This window comes from Melampsora larici-populina (assembly GCF_000204055.1).
Source record: "Melampsora larici-populina 98AG31 unplaced genomic scaffold MELLAscaffold_10, whole genome shotgun sequence".
Lineage (NCBI taxonomy): Eukaryota > Fungi > Basidiomycota > Pucciniomycetes > Pucciniales > Melampsoraceae > Melampsora > Melampsora laricis-populina.
This window is the reverse complement of record NW_006768774.1, coordinates 1,046,298-1,064,389: the sequence shown is the minus strand read 5'-3', so window position 1 is coordinate 1,064,389 and position 18,092 is coordinate 1,046,298. Positions and strand designations below refer to the sequence as shown.

Genomic DNA, 18,092 nt, shown 5'->3' with positions numbered 1-18,092 from the left:
AATGTTGATTTCTTGAGATCATGAGAGAAAGGTTAAGGAATATTTTGATATTTGAAATCATGATGATTTGGAGGAGAAAAACATTCTTTTGTTAACTTTTCTTTTGTTGCATTTGGATGCAGTATTTTTGACAAATAATCAAAACTATCATTTTACCAAAACCACTCAGGTAAAAAGGAAAACTCAACAGAGATTGATAGAAGACCCTCTGATTGAATTTAGTGTTTATTTAATTTTAAATCAGATCTAAAACAAATTCATTTTCCTATGGGGTTCTTGTTTTCTGAATGTGAAACATGTGGAGAGTTTTTCCCATTGGTTCTTTAGTATGAATTTAACATCAAAAGATGGTCTTCCCATGGACAAGCTGGTTTCCTCTGACCACATGGGTTTTACTTGAGCTCAAAAGTGTTGGTAAGTGTGTGAAGTTGCCATTGTGGGGGATGCAAGGATGGGTGTTGGCTCAAGATGAAATGTGAAGTGATGTAGTTCAATTCAAAGAGAATGAGGCCAAAAGTTTCAAGAGTTGAGTCAGTGCTTGTTAATTACGCAGAATTCTTTTACTCTCCCTACTTACAACTGTAAGTCAGTCTTTGATTATGATTATTTTCTTGCTCCAATTTCTTCTATTTTCTTCTCTCATTCATGATTGTTTACCAATCCATGATCTCATCATCTTTCAAAGAATTGATCCTCATAAGTCTTTAAACTTGTAGTGTATTGATCAAAAGTTAATACTCTGATTGGTCAATCTCAAGGAACAAAGCTTCACTTTAACACAAGTCTTTTTAGTAGAGATTCTATTTACCTAGATTGATTTCAAATTGAAACTTTTTTATCATTTTGATTGTTTTTTTGGAAATTTCATCTGGTTTTGTAGTGCTTCTCTAATAGTAAGAGGTCTGAACTGGTAAAACACATTCAGATTTTTCTCAAAATTATATACAGCTTATTGATTTTTACCTCAATAAACAAGTTTACTCCTGTTTACTCCAACACACAAATGAATGAGAGCATTTGAAAGTTGTACGCCTGCCAAAACCACAAAAAACACTGAAGCCAATTGATCAGAGTGATCAATATTTCATTGACTGCAAGCACTATAGGTGTTCTATGAGCAATTAAACCACTTGATATACATAGTTTCTTGTGGGTATCATTCGACACATGTCGTATCATTGTGTTCAAAATGTGACAAATACTGTTATCTGCATAATTGGCAATGTCCCTCTAAATATGCAGGTGTTGAAATGTGTTATCCAGTATTCCCCAAAGTCATTCTCATACAGGTGGCCAAATGTGAGAAGTGTTGGACTGGACCTAGGGGGTTTAAGTAGAGTAAGACCCACAACTGAGGATGTTGGTAATGCCAGAGGCCCCCACTTTGAACCAACCAATAATCAATTGTCAAGGTTGGTATGAGGAGTCAAGGGTTCCTTTGCTTTAGGAACAGTTGGAGAAGGCTTGGACAAAGACGATGCAGGTACAGAAGCGTCGTTGCCTTTGGCAGAGTTGAATGGAGTTGAGAATGATCCGATTTTGAACAACATTGAAAATAATTGATAGATGATATATTGAGACTTTATCAAGATTTTTTCACTGGACTTGGTTATCGTGCTTAATTTATTTGATAACGAGGCGATTCTGTCTATGTGACCAAACTTTGATTGATATATGACGATATGATACTTTTGTTCATACAAAACTTATCAACACAATGGATCGATGGACGATAAGAATATCGAACGAATGAAACAGTTATGTAATCAAACAGCAATGACTTGCCAATGGATGCCTATCATACCATGCGCTGAATTCTTCGAGGGCGCGGACGCGGCCGCGAGGAGCTTATTATTGCTATTCGATAATTTCCTTTCATATCATAGACTCGCAGCAGATACATGTGAACCGATCGAAGTAGCGCCGCAAAATGTTTATACCATCCGACACGTTACAGTTGGACGTCGTCAGATAACTTCATCATCGCCCGAAGAACATCCAGTGAGGAAGACAAATCGGCTTGGCTTTTTCGGCGGTTTTGTCTATTGATCCACTCACATCTCATAGCTCTACACCATGCGACTTTTTTAAGATCGGGTGGAAGCGGGCCGCTGCTTTGTCTTTGATGATTGGTCTGTTCAAACCACGATACATAGATTTGACTCATCGCCGGCATGATGGCAAATTTAAAGATATGATTGTTGACCTATGCTCATCTTAGACTTGGCTCAGCTGTTGAGTATAATTCAAATTCAGTCAGGTATATATGCGAATCTGGAAGAGTCCGTCTCAAATGACTGAGGCGTGTGGAGAAGTTCGTTTTACTGTCTATTGGAGTCTGCTTATAGCAGCACTGGTTGTCCATACCTCCAAGATACAGCTGGATACAGCCTATGTATTCGCGATTGCTGACTTGCTCCGATAATGACTGGATCCATGACCCGTCAGAGATGATTTTTATGGCAAGTTTTCAGGGAAACTAGCAATATGAAAGAGCCCGTCTTGTTTGATTGCAAGTGTTTGCTTGCTCGTGCTCGTAATTTGCTTGATCTCTAAAAAATTGTTATCGAAAATTGCAACAAATTCAGCTCCACTCGATATGCATAAAACTCTTCTGTTGACTGGACTCATCGCACTACCCTTGGTATATGCACTGAGTGCGTCCTGCGGTTCAAATCCAGTATCTATATCTGCACAGCCTCTACTCAGAGTCAAGATGCTTAGAAAGCTCATTTCAACCTGTGTCCGCAATCCTTCACCATTGCAGTGGATGAAACAAACCAGCGTACGAGTATATGTGAGTTGTGATGTATTCACAACTCCAGATTCTACTATCAAAGATCATACGCTAATCGTCAAAAGGGCAAAAAATGGGGGAGGGTTGCAGGCAATTTTGTGAACCAACTGGGCAATTATGGGACACAGCGGTCACGCCAGGCAGAACTCATGGAGATGTCTTCTGAAGAGCCTGCTATCACATACAATGAAGACCGAATAGATCCAGTAGGTTAGTGATCAATTCCAAGCAGACTTGGTTTTCCCCTCTCATCTACTGACAAACTTGACTACTAGAATTTTTTACGCACGCTTCAAAAGGCTTTTTCAATCCTCTACGTGATAGCAACTTAGAACCAGAACCAGGTATGTGAGAAGAAAACTTGAAAGAATATTAAAAACGATTTCACATGTATTGATTTGATACTTTCCTTTCTTCCAAAAAATAAAAGATTCCGCCAACAAGTGTTTCTCTTTTTTTTGGGAATGGGAATATACCAGCGCTGAGGGAAATCTTATGCATGGAACTGGCACCACAAGATTTTCGGCAAGAAATGGATTGATCACGCGAGTGAAGATTGAATTTACAAGAGGGATAATTCCAATAGATGATTGACTTGGCCATTTAGGACCGTTCCCCAAATTATCCCTACACTACACTACAACAATGATATGTATGAAATGGCCTGCAATGGGCCTATTTCACAAAAACAAAAAATGCAGATTCCAGTCCGAAATCCAGAAACAAGAAAAATACCCACGTTGTGGGACCTAGGCCACCTAAACCAACAAATTAAGTGTGTTTTCCAAAAAAAACATGACAAGATATGTTGCAATAAAACCACACTCATAACTTTCATAAATACAATAAAAGTGTAAGATTGAATGACTGGTCATTTATTGCAGAAATGGGTATATGAGCACCTCAATGAACCAGGCTTCCTTGCTTTGGATTGAGCAATGAGAGCTTTACTTGTTGACCAACTGAGTAGTTTGAAGAGTTGAGTTTTCATTACCTGAAAGATATTCAAATTATGCATGGGTAAAGAAGAATGATGAAGATGTGATAAAAAACCAAAGACTGACTTATAAGGGGAGTCAGTAGGACAGTTCTGCTTTTTGCAAGGACTGATCCAAATCCTGGAAGGAGCCATTAGCTTCAGCTTCATTAACTTGAGCTTTGTCCCTTCCCATTTTACCTTGAGCCAACACTGGTTTTTACAGCCACCATAACTCCTTGCTCCTACCAAGGCTTGGAATTTGATTGCAAACCAAGTTCTTCCTTTTGCCTATTTAACTAAAGGAACATTGTGGTAGTTGGGAGGGAAGATCATCTGAAGATGTTGAATACTTCTTTAAGGTTCAATGGTTGAACTAAGAGCACTATGAAAACTCTATATAGTAAGTCAAACAATTAGAAAACTAGAACCATATAGTGCCAAGCATCAATGCTATATGAATCTTTAAATTTGATCAACTTCAAACTGGATGATCTCCCCATCCCTGGCTTGCAGAGCTACGCAGAATTAGCAGGTGGGAAAACAATATTGTAGTGAAGAAAAACTCCAGCTGAGCTTGATGGCTTTAGTGGTAGAACAGAACACAATTTTGGCCAAAGATTTAGTGAAGAGCACAATTTTTTGGCAACACTTTGCAGAGTTACAAGCCAAAAAATAATGTGTTTTCAATTGCAACAAAAAGCAAAATCAGATACAGTACTATACCATATCCATGGTGTTAATACTTCTCACAACGGGTATCTGGTATCATACCATGGAGGCCAGTACAATATGCAGTACCATAATTAAGAAAAGGGGCTTATTGGACCCCTCAGTACCATACCCGGCCCCACATATGGTACTATCAGATATCACTACATGCAAAGTGCTGACCCCACGGATGCGGGGTTGCGGTGACGCTGCACAAAACCCAAGGGGGGGGTCTTGCAAAAGCGGGGGGTCGATCCGGGGCACCCGCGGCATCCCCACTTTGCATGTAGTGTATGGTACTACTGAACTTGGATACGGTATGGTACAGTTCTGTTACTAGTAACGCATCTGTGGTTGTGTTGATATAGGTAAAAACCTGAACTATATGTTCTCCTTACATTTCTACTATCCCAGAGGTGCTGTGGAAGCTCCTATAAAAGGAGCTACCAGTCACTGAGCGCGCACAAATGGCAAAGCCAAGAGTATCTAGAATCCAAAAATAGTATTGCAAAAGCTAGGCCTAGCTCAACTGAAAATCAGGATCAAAGAAACTCCAGGCTACCAAGAAAATGTGTTTTGAAAGAACTAGGAAAAGCAAATGAGAGAGATAGAAAGAAATGAACAATCTGTACACTAATCTACTACGGTCTAATAACACCTGTCACACCTGTGATTGTGAGGTGTAACCTTACATGCTGTTCACCAAGTAGTCTACCAAAGTGATTTCGAATGGAAGCTAGCTTTGGGCACACTTGGTCCTTGGTTTTGATAGCTTGAGCTGATCACAAATAAGGAAAGTGACAATAAACTCTTTATTCAAATGGCACAGTACCAAACAATCTTTGAAGAATCTTCTAAGGAAGAATAGATAAAAAGCCAAGTACAGCTATTTTGTTTAGCTTAACAAAGCCCTCTCTGCGCGGCCACGTCCGCGCCCTCGCAGAGGGGCTTAGGACTAATCGTTGATTTTTGGCTTGAGCACTACACTCCTTAAGTGTCTCTAAGGAGTTTTTCGGGTTTTCACGCTTCCCTCACAAACAAACTTCACCTGACTCCGCAGGGAAAGTTGTTCTGATAAAAATTCTACATAATCTCGTAGTCTAGCATCATGGCCAGTGTGAACGGTGTGGCCAAAAAAGGACGTTGATGATTCTTACAAAACACCTGTAGCAATGAGCCAAAAATCGGGTACGGTGCAAATTCACCCTGTATGCCCCTTTACAAGTGAGACATAAGGCTTGAAAATTCCCTCAAGAACAGCATGGTGGGGTAGTGTTTCTCTTGTGATAACAAGATATACACATGTAGAAAATGATCATGAACAACTTTCCCAGCAGGGCCAAGTGAGGTTGGTTTGTGAGGGAAGCGTAAAAATTCGAAAAACTCCTTAGAGACACTTAAGGAGTGTAGTGCTCAAGCCAAAAATCGACGATTAGTCCTAAGCCCCTCTGCGAGGGCGCGGACGCGGCCGCGCAGAGAGGGCTTTGTTAAGCTAACTATTTTGTTATATGTTGGACATTGAGAAAAAATGAAAAATTTCAAATTTCAGTTTTTAACTACATTTAAACACAACAACCACTGTATTGTCTGGAGTTTAATCTGCTTTAAGTTAGTAAAGAACTTTGTTATCTTTTCACAAGTCCAACAGATAGTAAAACAGCAGTATATAAAGTAGAAAGGTTTTTTAGCAATAAAGGAATTCTAATTGTAAGGATTCACAAATCTAAAAGAGTATCCAATGAAGGATACAAGTCTTGGGGAATTTGACATGTGAGTTCTACCGTTTAGTAAATTCAAAATTGAAGATTTTTAAACGTGGTAAAGGATGAGGTCTGGTATTTTGCTGGAAAGATAGTTCACTTTTTCTATGACCACAAATAGTACCGTCCATCCGCTAGTTCAGACAATAATTATTACTACCACAAATACCACAACCTGCCATTTCACATTTAACGGAAGTCTCACATGAATATGAGGTACAGAAATCCTCCTCACCACGAGCGTTTCTGCCACCATCATCTTGTTCAAGAGAGGTACGTGATTTTCTACACATCGAGAACTCTACAGCCCCTTCTGCATCTTCTACAATTTCACACATCATTGGTATCATTGAGATACTTAAGATCAAGCAAAGTAAAACAATTTTTCTTTGGATACCAATCATAGTTGATGTAAACAGAAAATCTCAGTACAGATTTACTCGGAAGATAATGCTGGTTGTGCAGGAAGAAAGCTGCTTCAAGTAAAATTATGTGCGAGAGCGGGTGTGCGTGTTGGTGGGGTTCGTTTGTGGTCGATTGAGCAATTGTAATCCCTCAAGTAAGTGTAGTGGATGACAAAATTGAACGTTGATGATTTATAAGATGTTCTGATAGCTTTGACCGTGTTTTGGTTCATCAAGGAAAGATAAGAATGAAGTATCAATTTTTTACCGAGCTTCAGCTGTGGGAGGTTGTAATAAAGATTGATAAATCAAGACTCCCAAGACTTACCGGGAAGCTAAAGCGATGACAAATTGTGTATGGGTTGGGCTTTGATGAAAACCAATACTATGTGAATCAATCATAAGAGGGTAAAATGAGTGGTTGTATGTAAGCTCAATATATTCAACAATGATCTACATATCGTATATAGCCGATTGGCTGACAAAAAGTGCAGGGAATCATACCAAGGCAATTGTGCACGGTAGGCGAAAAGATTGAAGAGATGCTTGGATAGTGAGCAACTGGTCACCAAATGAGGTGCCCTTTTATATTCTATGAAGACCAGCTGACCAGCTGACTGTGCCCAACTCTTCCCGACCAGGTTCCCTTGCATCGCCTCCCGCAGATTGCTTTCATGTTGGGTTTCTGTCGAGTTTTGCATCGTGAAGAAGCTGATTGTGGTCTCGTCATGTCGCTTGATGTTTCGTTCTCCGCTTGGATCACGTAAATCATTTGGTGTTTTGTATCTCCTTTGACTCACACATACCCTCACATACCACAGCTTGAATGCTCTCGAACCTGATCGAGAGCACGTGATAATAGAACCTGTAGCAGCCTATCTTGATCTCAATTGAATTCAATTATCATTCATCATTCATAACAGTTAATTGTAAACCGGGTTCGCTATCATCTTCAAAAGAATGAATTCGATTTCCCCGCCGCGTGGCTCTGCATCACCTCAAGTCGGAAACAATGATTCACAGCTACAACGGTGCCACTGTACTATACTATTAGGGTACAGTACCAGTATAGTACCGGAATCACGGTACTATACTACCCAATACTAGTATCGGAAGGCCAAATTCAAAACAAAGTATCGTGAGTATCGGCTTTGAGACCACGATACTATCCAATACTGCACCACCAATACTCCACTTCCCAGCACACATCACCATGCCATCTGCAAAGAACCATCTACCACCATCATCCAGTGATCATGCTGATGAACCAGAAGAATCTTCAGATGAGTCCTCTGTGAAGTCTCACCTTTCAACAACAAACTCGACAACTTTACGTCGATCAACACGCCCCAGAGCACCATCAAGAGCTACATCATCTGTTGATTCCAATTCATCTCAGACTTTGAACCACTCCCAAAGGAAGCGTCAAAAGGTGGCTTCCAGTTCAAACCCCTCAAAAATATCTCGCGGAAAAGCTCCACAGAAAGTTAAGAAAAAACGCAAGACCAAGAAGGAATTACTTGCCGAAGCAGCAACATCAACTTCAGTGGCAAGTTCCTTTTATCTTGTTTTGTCTGATCCAAGCTGAGCCATATTCTTATTTGGATGGCTCAGACTACTTCATCAAATATACTTCAAAATCACCAATTCGATCTTGAACAGGGTTCCAATAAGGAGAATGAGAAAGTAAAGCCCCAAAAGGCGAGATCAATTTTTGCAAAGGTCAGGGATTACTTTGGTACACCCAAACAAGGTGACAAGGATGTAAGCCAAGGGTTATCTTACTGTAATCAACAATTTCTGACCTTTTCCAATTCATATCCTATCCAAGCCCGATGAAGGTCCATACCGTTCTTACCCTTGCTTATGGTGTAAGTCGCTTGTTCGAGGGGATACTGATACAGCCAAGAACCTCGAGGTTCATCGAGATGGATCAATGCAGGAGTCAAAGTCGGGACATCCTGGGTGTAAAGCACGATTGGAAGCCATTGAATCGGGTATCCATCTACCAGAAACCGCCTATAAAAGAAGATTGAAATTGAAAGAGAACGGTCAAGATGTAGTCCAATCGACATGGAAATTCGACAACAAGCTATTAAATCAAATCTTGATGTTTTGGATTCTTCGACAGGTGCTACCATGGAGCAGGATGCAGGATCCCATACTACGCGCTGCATTTAGGTACTCAAACCCCAAAGCTCACCTGTATGGACGGAGTTGGACAGCTCATGAAGCACATCGAGCGTATCTGTCTCTGAGTCATTGCGTGATGAAAACACTCAAGGTATGTTCATTTCACTTAATCGATGCCCATGCAATTCAAACTTATAAAACTCTTTGTTTTTTCTAGGAACTCGATATGACCATATGTCTCTCTCAAGATGTCTGGACGACCCCAGGAAATCGTTATGCGTTTCTGGGTGTAACAGTTACTTACATCGATCACAATTGGGTCTATCAAACTCGACACTTAGCTCTCAAGCTTGTCGCATGGTACCATAAAGGTGAATGGCTAGCTGAGCCATTGGTAGGTATTCTCAAGAAGAACGATTTGTATCAAAAGATCAGTCTTGTTTGATATCTTCTTCAAATTTTTCTTATCCTTCTGGTGATTGCTGATTTTTTTGTTCACATCATGCACCTTCTTGCTCAGACAACCAATTCAGGCTCAAACAACTATACGATGGCTACTGCAATGCACAACCGTCTCTCTAAGATTGCCCAAGAGGCTGGTGAAGAATACAGCTGGAATCCTGTAGACATGGTGGTAAAGTGTTTCTGTCATAAGATGTCATTAGTAGTAAATGCTGGTCTTGAGGCCCTTGGAGTCACCCCAGCACCTGCTCAAGTAGTTCGAAAGTCGGTACTTGGAAGCTTCCCGGTCAATGATCTTCTATCTGCTGTCGAAGAAAGTCTTGAAGAACAAGAAGAAGGACCGTCTACTGTCCACCAGAGTGCTCAAATCCCCATTTCCGATGATCTTATCAATCTGGAAGACCCTCTTGATTGTGATGAGCAAAACGATCCACTAAATGAGCCAGCTCACACTGTTGGGGACGATTGGTACAACGACAACAATTTCAGCCAATCTGCTCCATTTGTTACTCCTTACGCACCTACACATGAGCCGGTCTTTATTGTTCCACCCGCTACAGAAGATCAACAAGCTGCTTCTCATCTGGATGGTCTATTGAAGCGGGTAAGATTCTTTCTTTTCTCTAATTTATATTCATCTCTGTTTAGCTCATTTGATTGTTTCTCTTTATAGCTGGATTACGTCATTCGCAAACTCACGAGTTCATCTTCAATGCGAGCACTCTTAGCTGCGACTGCAGCTGCTATGGGACTATCGTTTGATGCACTGATTGCTGGTTATGGCATACGATGGAATATCAAGTGGGATAGCCGGTATTGTGCATGGAAAGCACGTGATGTGAGTGTTCTCCATCTCACTCAAATTTCATTTTATTTCATCCTAGAAAGTATTAATATCAGTTTCTGCCTATAGATTATAGACAAAATCCTTAAAAACAATCAGCGAGACAATGAAGATTGTCCAGCTTCTTCCAACACAGGTACACACAACCCTGCGACCAACTATGGTAAAGGCTGTTTTCTCAAGATCTCCTTCACCCCTGATGATTGGAAGTTGATCAAGGTGGTTAATCTAGAGCTCGAGGTGAGAATATTATCTTGTTTCATTTATAAAATACATCCTTAAATTTTCTGATCAATCTCATTTTGATAGCATTTTGCCCTGCTAACTAAACGAATGGAAGGTGATGGCCCGACCGGATCGATGGTAATCCAAGAATACCTTAAGCTCAAGAAGCGCTTGGAGTCAAGACTTCTCAACGCATCAACAACTTCTCCGTTGTATCCGATGCACTATGCAATGCTCACTCGAGTCAAGAAGTACCTTACCGAAGCAACTTCATCACACGCTCTCTTAATGGCAACCATGCTCCATCCCAGCTGGCGAGGCAGTTTTTTTACTACAGGTTTTGGTCCTCGATCTCCTGTCACTCAAAAAGCCAATAGACTCTTAGAAGATGCCTATCACATTCGAAAGAATCAACTTGAAATGTCCCGTTCTTCACCAGCTCCAGCTTCTGGGCCAGAAGCAAATGTTTCAAGCACCGAATGCAATGATGATTCCTACGACCCCATGTTGCATCTCCATGATGCACAAAAGGGAACCTCAACAATCGATGAACTGGCTGAGTATCAGCTTGGACGCGATGCACCCTCGAATGATGTCGCAATGGACCCCAAATTGGCATTGAAGTGGTGGCAGGCGAGTTTTTTTACGCTGATTTATTGCTCACAAGATAAGCAAAAACCTAATAAACAATCTCTTTTTCACCCGCTAGAGTCATGAGAACAAGTATCCCGTCCTATCAACATTAGCTCGCCAATACCTTGCTGTCAGTGGGAGCTCGGCTGCTGTTGAGCGGACGTTCTCATCGGCTGCGGATGTCTGTACCACAGACCGAGGCAAATTAGCTCCGAGGACAATCGAGCGCTGTGTGAGCAGTCGGCTATGGATTGCTAATGGAGTTCAGCTGGATTCAGAGTTTGAGGAAGCCTACCAGGTGATGCAAAAGTGTATTGAATTTGATGAAGCTGCTCGGTCTCAATGTGCAAACCAAGCTCACTTCCCTGGTGATTGAGATTTTCTCTACTCGTGTTGTTTGTTATAAAAAGTATAAAATGTCTATCTGACAAAATATATGTATATATGAAATTGTACAATGATCAACACATTTATCGGTGAAGTAATTGAAATCGATCCTTGAGTGGATTCATAATCTGATCCGACTGAATCTATACAAATTTGTTGAGATACCAAAGTCGAGAAGTAAAGAAAAACGATTTGATTTGAAGTCAAGGTGGACTTGGTTTCAACACCTTTCAGGCTTCTTGTCATCATTCTAGCTTCTGAGTTATGCGTCGAGCTGATCTCAAGGTCCGAAGCAATCAATGATGACAATAATCCTGAAAGGTGTTGCCTTTCAAATCGATAGTGAAAACCCAAGTCTCAGGTTCAAATATGAACCACAAATCATGATTTTTTTTCATGAAAACAGAGGGCCCAGCTGTGGTTTCCATCTTCAGATCTCATTTGGAAGATCGAGACCAGTCGAGACCAATATTAGCGGCGCCACTGTACTGATCTCTCTGTACTAAGGGGACAAAAGGCCAAGGGGTACATCTAAAGTCTCAGCCAGAAAATACATAGTATTTGGTTGCCATCTTTCCATATAGAATGAAGGCGAGCTTCTCATTTGGGCATCTCTCATTGAGGCATCTCTGGAATCCGCATAGCCAAATCAGATTCATTCAATATGGGTGAAGTATTGAAAGTATCGAACAAAACGATTCGATACTATGCTATACTTTGGGTAGTAGAGTACCGGTGCACACGGTACTGTACTAGTATCGGCCGATACTAGTACAGTATAGTACAGTGGCACCGTTGACAGCTATCATCACTGCGGCCTGCCGACATACTTGCCTCGGGTTGAGAAATCGAAGGCATGACCGGATGCATATGTCCGAGGTTTCAATCCGAGGCAATCTTATGCGTCATGAAATGGCGCGGATCAAATCTTCAGACAAGAGCTGTCCGAGGGCATAGGCCCGAGATTCAGAATACCTTGGATTGTGAGATCTGAGGGAAAAATGTTGGCAGTGCATATCATCATTCAAGTTAAATCATTCAAGTTAAAGAAGAACGTGTTTGGCAAAAAAAATGTGTTTGGCAGCAAAACTCCCAAAACCCCCAAATCCTATTCCATTTTTTGAGGTTTACGCGTCCCAACCAATTAAAGCCATGTTGATGTGTGCCACCCCAAATCATATATTTCCATCTTGATCTTCCAACAACCAAGTCAACCACCCTTGATCAATGTACCTCTGATTCCAACTGCTCATCTCTCAGGTATGCTTCCAGTGCTCCCCCATTTCTACATTCATACCTTCCCGCCTATCAATTCCTTCCACCATCACTTTGTCTTCATTGACCATCCTCACTGATCTGTTTACTCTCTTTTTGTTTGTTCTTGATGACTGACTATTTTTTTTGTCTTGGTTTATAGAAACTACTTGAAGGACATCTTTGGGCAGATGATGAAGTACTTAAACCTCAAACTGAACCTGTTCCTTTTGTAAGGTTTCTTTTGATCAGTCATTTTTATTCACAGATTGTTCCTGCTTTGCAAAACAAATCATCCAAAAACTAAATTCACCTTTGATCTTGTGATTTATTCAACATTGCATCTCTTGCCTACAACACAAAGTACCTTGATTGGATGGCAATTAGACGGTTGTGATACATCATATGTCTTTATTAAAGAGTATTTGAATAGGGTAAATGAGAGAAATCATTGAGTTTATTGGTTTATTTGGATGATCTTGAAGAGGTTCATTGTTTTTGACTTTTCTTAGAATTGCTTTAAATCTGTACTAATGCTTTTGGTGTAGCTCTTTATTAATCTTATCAGAACAATCTCAACCACCAACTTGAGTACAAATATCTTTAGAGAAAGTGATTTCATATATTAGTGATCAGGGATCATAACTGAGTCTGCTTGCACGTCAACAGGATCCAGTCTGGTATGTGGTCAATCCTGATGAGTGCGTTATCTGACTTTGTCCCAATGAATCTCAGTCTGTCTTTGTCCTCTCGATTCAACTCACCATGTTTGTGTGGTGTTTGCTTGTTGACAAGCGCACACAAGTTGCCTTTGTGTCTCATAGGCAGTCCGTGCGCGCTTGTCATTGAACAACTGTCACATGGACACGGTGACTATGATCAAAAGATAGGATTTTAATAGGCTCAATCAGATGACCAAAGATAAATCAGCTGTTTGTGTGATGAATACTTATGGCAATGGAGAGCCCATGGATAATGTGGTCAGCATGCTTGAGTTTCTCAACACTACACCTCAAGATCAACTTGACCTTATCAAGTTAAAGTATCTTGTGTTTGCCTTGGGGAATTGTTCATATGAGTAATTTTGTTGGTCGTGGGTCTTCCTCATGTTTGGTTTCCCATACTTTATCTTTAATTCCTGTGCATAAGTGGTATACCATGAAGGACTATTGAATGAATATCAATGATTGAGTGCCTTGATTGAAGGACTATCAAATTTTTCAATCAAGTTCTTCTACAAGTTTTTTATGGAAGTTTGGATGTTTAACAATCCACCAAAGAATTGCACAACTCAAATTTGAGCTTGTAGAAATCCAAAGGAAGCATGAAGTTTACATTTTTTCACTTCCTGCTATCAATTGGGTTAAAGCTTTGGTCTAGGTAAGGTTTCATTAAATTTTCCATGAACCTCTTCATCTATTATGGTTTTAGATGTGTATTATACATAAGTCAAAATAATCTACTTACCTTTAGTTCATCCTGACCCATTGGTTGTCCATTTGCGCCTGTTCCTTCTTGTAATCAAGCCAAAAGATCTTGTTGATCTTGAGCAATACTGCAAGCGCTGCGCACTATATTGCACTTGCAGTGCGGTTGCGTAGTGGTTTTGGGCGGCGCAATCACAACACAAGATATTGTGGTGTCAGCGCTCCGCAACCCGGCCGCGGGAAACCTGGTTTTTGAAAAACCGCACCACAATTGCGGGTTTTTGCCGCTATAGCGCTATATTGTGGGGACAAACCCCTTACCCAGGAGAGCTGTAGTGTACCCAGCCCACCTTCTCTTCGTTACATCCACCCACCTTCACCACCACTCAACACACTCGACCCAGAATGGAAGGCGGCACGTGGACAGCTCGAGTACCATGGACAGATCTTTGATCACGGAACAATGACCCCTGGAAACATCTCTGGCCGACTTGTGGGTTGTCAAATTGAACACTTCCTGGTCATAAGATGGGTTATAAGATTCAGATATGGTCAGTTCCCTTGATCTCATAGCCCCTCAATTCATATCATAAGTTTGATCGTAACAATAAGCTGAGAATTAGTCAGTTTTCTACTTTACCACTTTTTAGAATGCCTCCCAAAGACTCTTCCCAAAGCCTTCAAGTTCCGGGTAAAGCATCCACTAGGATCCTTCGTCCACCTAGCCCTGTTCGCACTCAGCCAGGTTTTGTGATCACCCCCCAAGATTCTCCCACCTCTATCACTTGTCAATCAACTCCCGAGTCCAAAGGTGATCAATCAACTCCCAAGTCCGAAGTTGAACTTGAAGTACCTGGTCCCCTTGCAAATCGACTTCCTCCGCCTCGACCCCCTGTTGTTAGAAATAAGAATAATAGTCTCAAATTTTCTTCTTCTAACTCAGCAGCTGCAAAGAAGGCCAAGCCAAATTCCCAAGGAAAAGTAAGTCCAGTTTCCTGATCGATCATCAGATTTGATTACATAACTCACAGTTGATGTTAATTGATTTCCAGACTCGCTCGTCGACTAGCAAACGTGCCAGGTCAAAGTTGCCTGCAGGTGCTTCAGTTGGCGGGACACCCCAACGATCCAAGCAATCTAATGTGTCAAGGTCGCCTGCTGCTACTTCAGACGGCGCGACACCCCAACAATCCAAGCGATCTAAGGTAGATGTAAGTTTCATACCTCATTCTCTTATCTTTCTATTCATACCTCATTCTCTTATCTTTCTATCTTCTTTGCTCAACTTGAGATATCTAATTGTAACGAATGCCCTTTTCCCTATTTTCAGGTCTATGAGATACCAGACGGCACTGACTTGTCTCAAGATTCCGAAATCAAGTTAGTTGAGTCCAACAACAAACCTGGCTACATGGAGTCTTGGTCTCAAGATGTCAAGGAGCTTCTTAAGTACTTTGATCCCCCTAATGTAAGTTTTCTCATGGTCTCAGTATGGATGCAAGACTAACACATTGTTTTCTTCTTGTAGGGCCGTTTATACAAATGCCAATTTTGTGGTAAAGAATTCAAGGGGGGAAAATCCAAGATCTCATACTTCAACTTACGTGGCCATCGCGATGGCAGCGCTACCCGCCCGGTGTGCACCAACCGACATAAGGCCACTCAGCAAGGCTTCTCTCTTGGACCTTCTTATAAAGAAAGGATGGCCTCTGCCGAGAAAAACGACAAAGGCAAGTTGACTTCTTTCATTAGCGGACCAACCTTCACAGTCAACCTCTTGAACATGATCTTGGTCATGTGGATCGTTTTTCACGCCCTCCCTTGGGCCCGATTCGAGGACCCAGCCCTTTGAGCTGCTTTCCACTCGGTGAATTGAGGTGCAGTTATAAGATCAAGGACATGGGCTGCACAGCAGTCTGTGCTACTCAATGCAGCCTTGCACCAAAAAGCCATCAACACGGTCAAAGTAAGTACCTTTCTTTCCTACTTTATTATATGTTTTTATCCATTCTTATATCTATTTTTGATTATTTTATTCATTCTGACATATCAATTCCTTTCATGAATAGATGAACAAAGGCATTTGCTTGATTCACAACGTGTGGACTACCAAAGGCAATTGGTAAGTGTTCATCGGAGCATCAGCCAATTACATAGATGACAATTGGAATTATAAATCGACTCACCTGACTCTCAAGATGGTCGCATGGAGACATTTTGGGGCTCTCCTAGGCTGACCAATTGGAAGATTCTCAGTTTGTCACGGTCTTCACGAGAAGATAAGTTTCACCATCCTCAATTTTTCTTCTATTTTTGTTTCAAACACTAATTCCCACTTTCTCTCACTTACATTTTAGCTCAGACTACCGACAGTGGAGAAAATAACGGTCCAATGGCTCAGGAACTTCAAAAAATGTTTCTAGAAGCCAAGGATCCAGTTTAGTGGAACAGCTCGGCCAACCACATTCGATGTTATGCTCATAAGCTTAACCTCACAGTTGGGCACGGCCTCAAAGTGCTTGGTCAGAAGGTTAGTAGTGCAAAACCGTCAATTCCAGCAGGTGTTCCACTTCCAATCTTGGTTCTCAAGGTGAATAATGGGGAGGATGGTATTGAGATGGAGGAATCTGAGTCAGACAAAGATGATGAACAAGGGTTACCTGAAAAGGCTGATGGTGTCAACGACGATGATGGCAGTATGGGTGATGATTCAGTAGAGGTTGTAGAGAAAGATGATATTGTTGCACTCGCCCTGGTGAAGGTAAGCACTGTGTCTCTATCTTTCTACTCTTTTCAGTCTTTCTAAGTTCTTTTTTAGAAAGACTGATTTCTCATTACTTTCACATTTTTCTTAATATAGGTCAATACCGTCACTGGTCAAATAGCTAGCAGTGCAGCCCGCCGAAGCAATTTCAAGGCGCGTGCGACTCGTATGGGTTATAAAGCTAGGATGCTCATGCGTCCATGCAAGACCCGTTGGAATAGCCACTATGCAAGTTGAAAGGTAGCATGCAAGGCCCATGAGGTAAGATTCGTTTTTCCATATACTTACCTCTTCAAATACATCTGCTGACTATAAGTTTATCTCCAGGTAATCAACTCAATGCTTGCAGCCAATTGCAAGGCTTTGTTTTTTAAGGGTGTAACAATTTCACCAGCAGAATGGCATGTGGTCGAATTGGTGAATAAAGTATTGAAGGTATGGACAATTTCTTTACTATAACTGACTGTGAAATATATGCATGATGCCATGAAACTAATATATTTCATTTGTTTTTAGACCTTTGTAGATGCTACCTCTCGTGTTGAAGGAAATGGTCCTACTGGGTGTACGGTTCTTGCAGAATACAAACGGGTAATCTCAGAGCTGAAAGCTCTCAATCCAAATCACAAGATTATTCAAGCCTGGACAAAGCAATCAGCAAAATGATCAAATGGCTCATCAAGTACCAGGAAGAAGCCGTGGAATGTGAAAGTATAGTATTAGCCACCATCCTCAACCCCTGACTTTGAGGAAAATTCTTTTCATTACATTACCCCGAGCAAGATGAATCTGTGAATACGGCCATTGAGAATGCATTCAACTCTTTACTGGAACAAGATGAGAAAGAACCATCCCCGTCTCTGGAAAACAACACTGCTCCTATCAACACCAAGCCTGATGTGTTCGACATCTTTGGAGCGTCTAATTCCACTACCAACAAAGCGTCCTCATCTGAGCTTGAGGATTATTTAGGAGGGAAGTATCCGATGAAGTCTAAAGATCAAACCCCCCTTGCTTGATGGAAGGTGGGTTTTTCATTTCATTCATCCTTGATTATCAGACTTTGCCCATCTTGCCTCTTTACAGGATCATCAGCATCATTTCCCCGTTCTTGCACGACTAGCCCGCAATTACCTTGCAGTATCGGCAATGTCATGTGCTTGCGAGCAAACTTTCTTGGCGGCTGCTGATGTTTGCACACCTTCTCGAGGTGGGATGCTGCCTAAGACGATGGAACGGCTTGTGGGGTCCCAAGCTTGGCTCAAGGAAGGAATCATACCAGACGGAGATTTCGCAGAGGTGGCCCACACTCTTC

The 18,092-nt window shown here is 41.3% G+C and overlaps 3 protein-coding genes across 3 annotated transcripts; 2 read left to right on the top strand and 1 right to left on the bottom strand.

Moving 5' to 3' along the window:
- Positions 1-6,378: 6,378 nt before the first annotated feature.
- MELLADRAFT_124264 (uncharacterized protein) lies at positions 6,379-6,648 on the bottom strand (the record flags this gene model as incomplete). The annotated part of the gene is made up of 1 exon (XM_007407716.1): positions 6,379-6,648. The coding sequence occupies one exon, from the start codon at positions 6,646-6,648 to the stop codon at positions 6,379-6,381; it is 270 nt and encodes an 89-aa protein (XP_007407778.1).
- Positions 6,649-7,861: 1,213 nt separating this feature from the next.
- MELLADRAFT_61571 (uncharacterized protein) lies at positions 7,862-8,236 on the top strand (the record flags this gene model as incomplete). The annotated part of the gene is made up of 1 exon (XM_007407846.1): positions 7,862-8,236. One exon carries the CDS (start codon positions 7,862-7,864, stop codon positions 8,234-8,236), a length of 375 nt encoding a protein of 124 aa, XP_007407908.1.
- Positions 8,237-16,736: 8,500 nt separating this feature from the next.
- Positions 16,737-17,608, top strand: MELLADRAFT_55488 (uncharacterized protein; the record flags this gene model as incomplete). Its single annotated transcript, XM_007407847.1, has 4 exons — positions 16,737-16,774; positions 16,874-17,038; positions 17,105-17,212; positions 17,294-17,608. The coding sequence occupies 2 exons, from the start codon at positions 17,117-17,119 to the stop codon at positions 17,441-17,443; spliced, it is 246 nt and encodes an 81-aa protein (XP_007407909.1).
- Between the last annotated feature and the right edge of the window lie 484 nt (positions 17,609-18,092).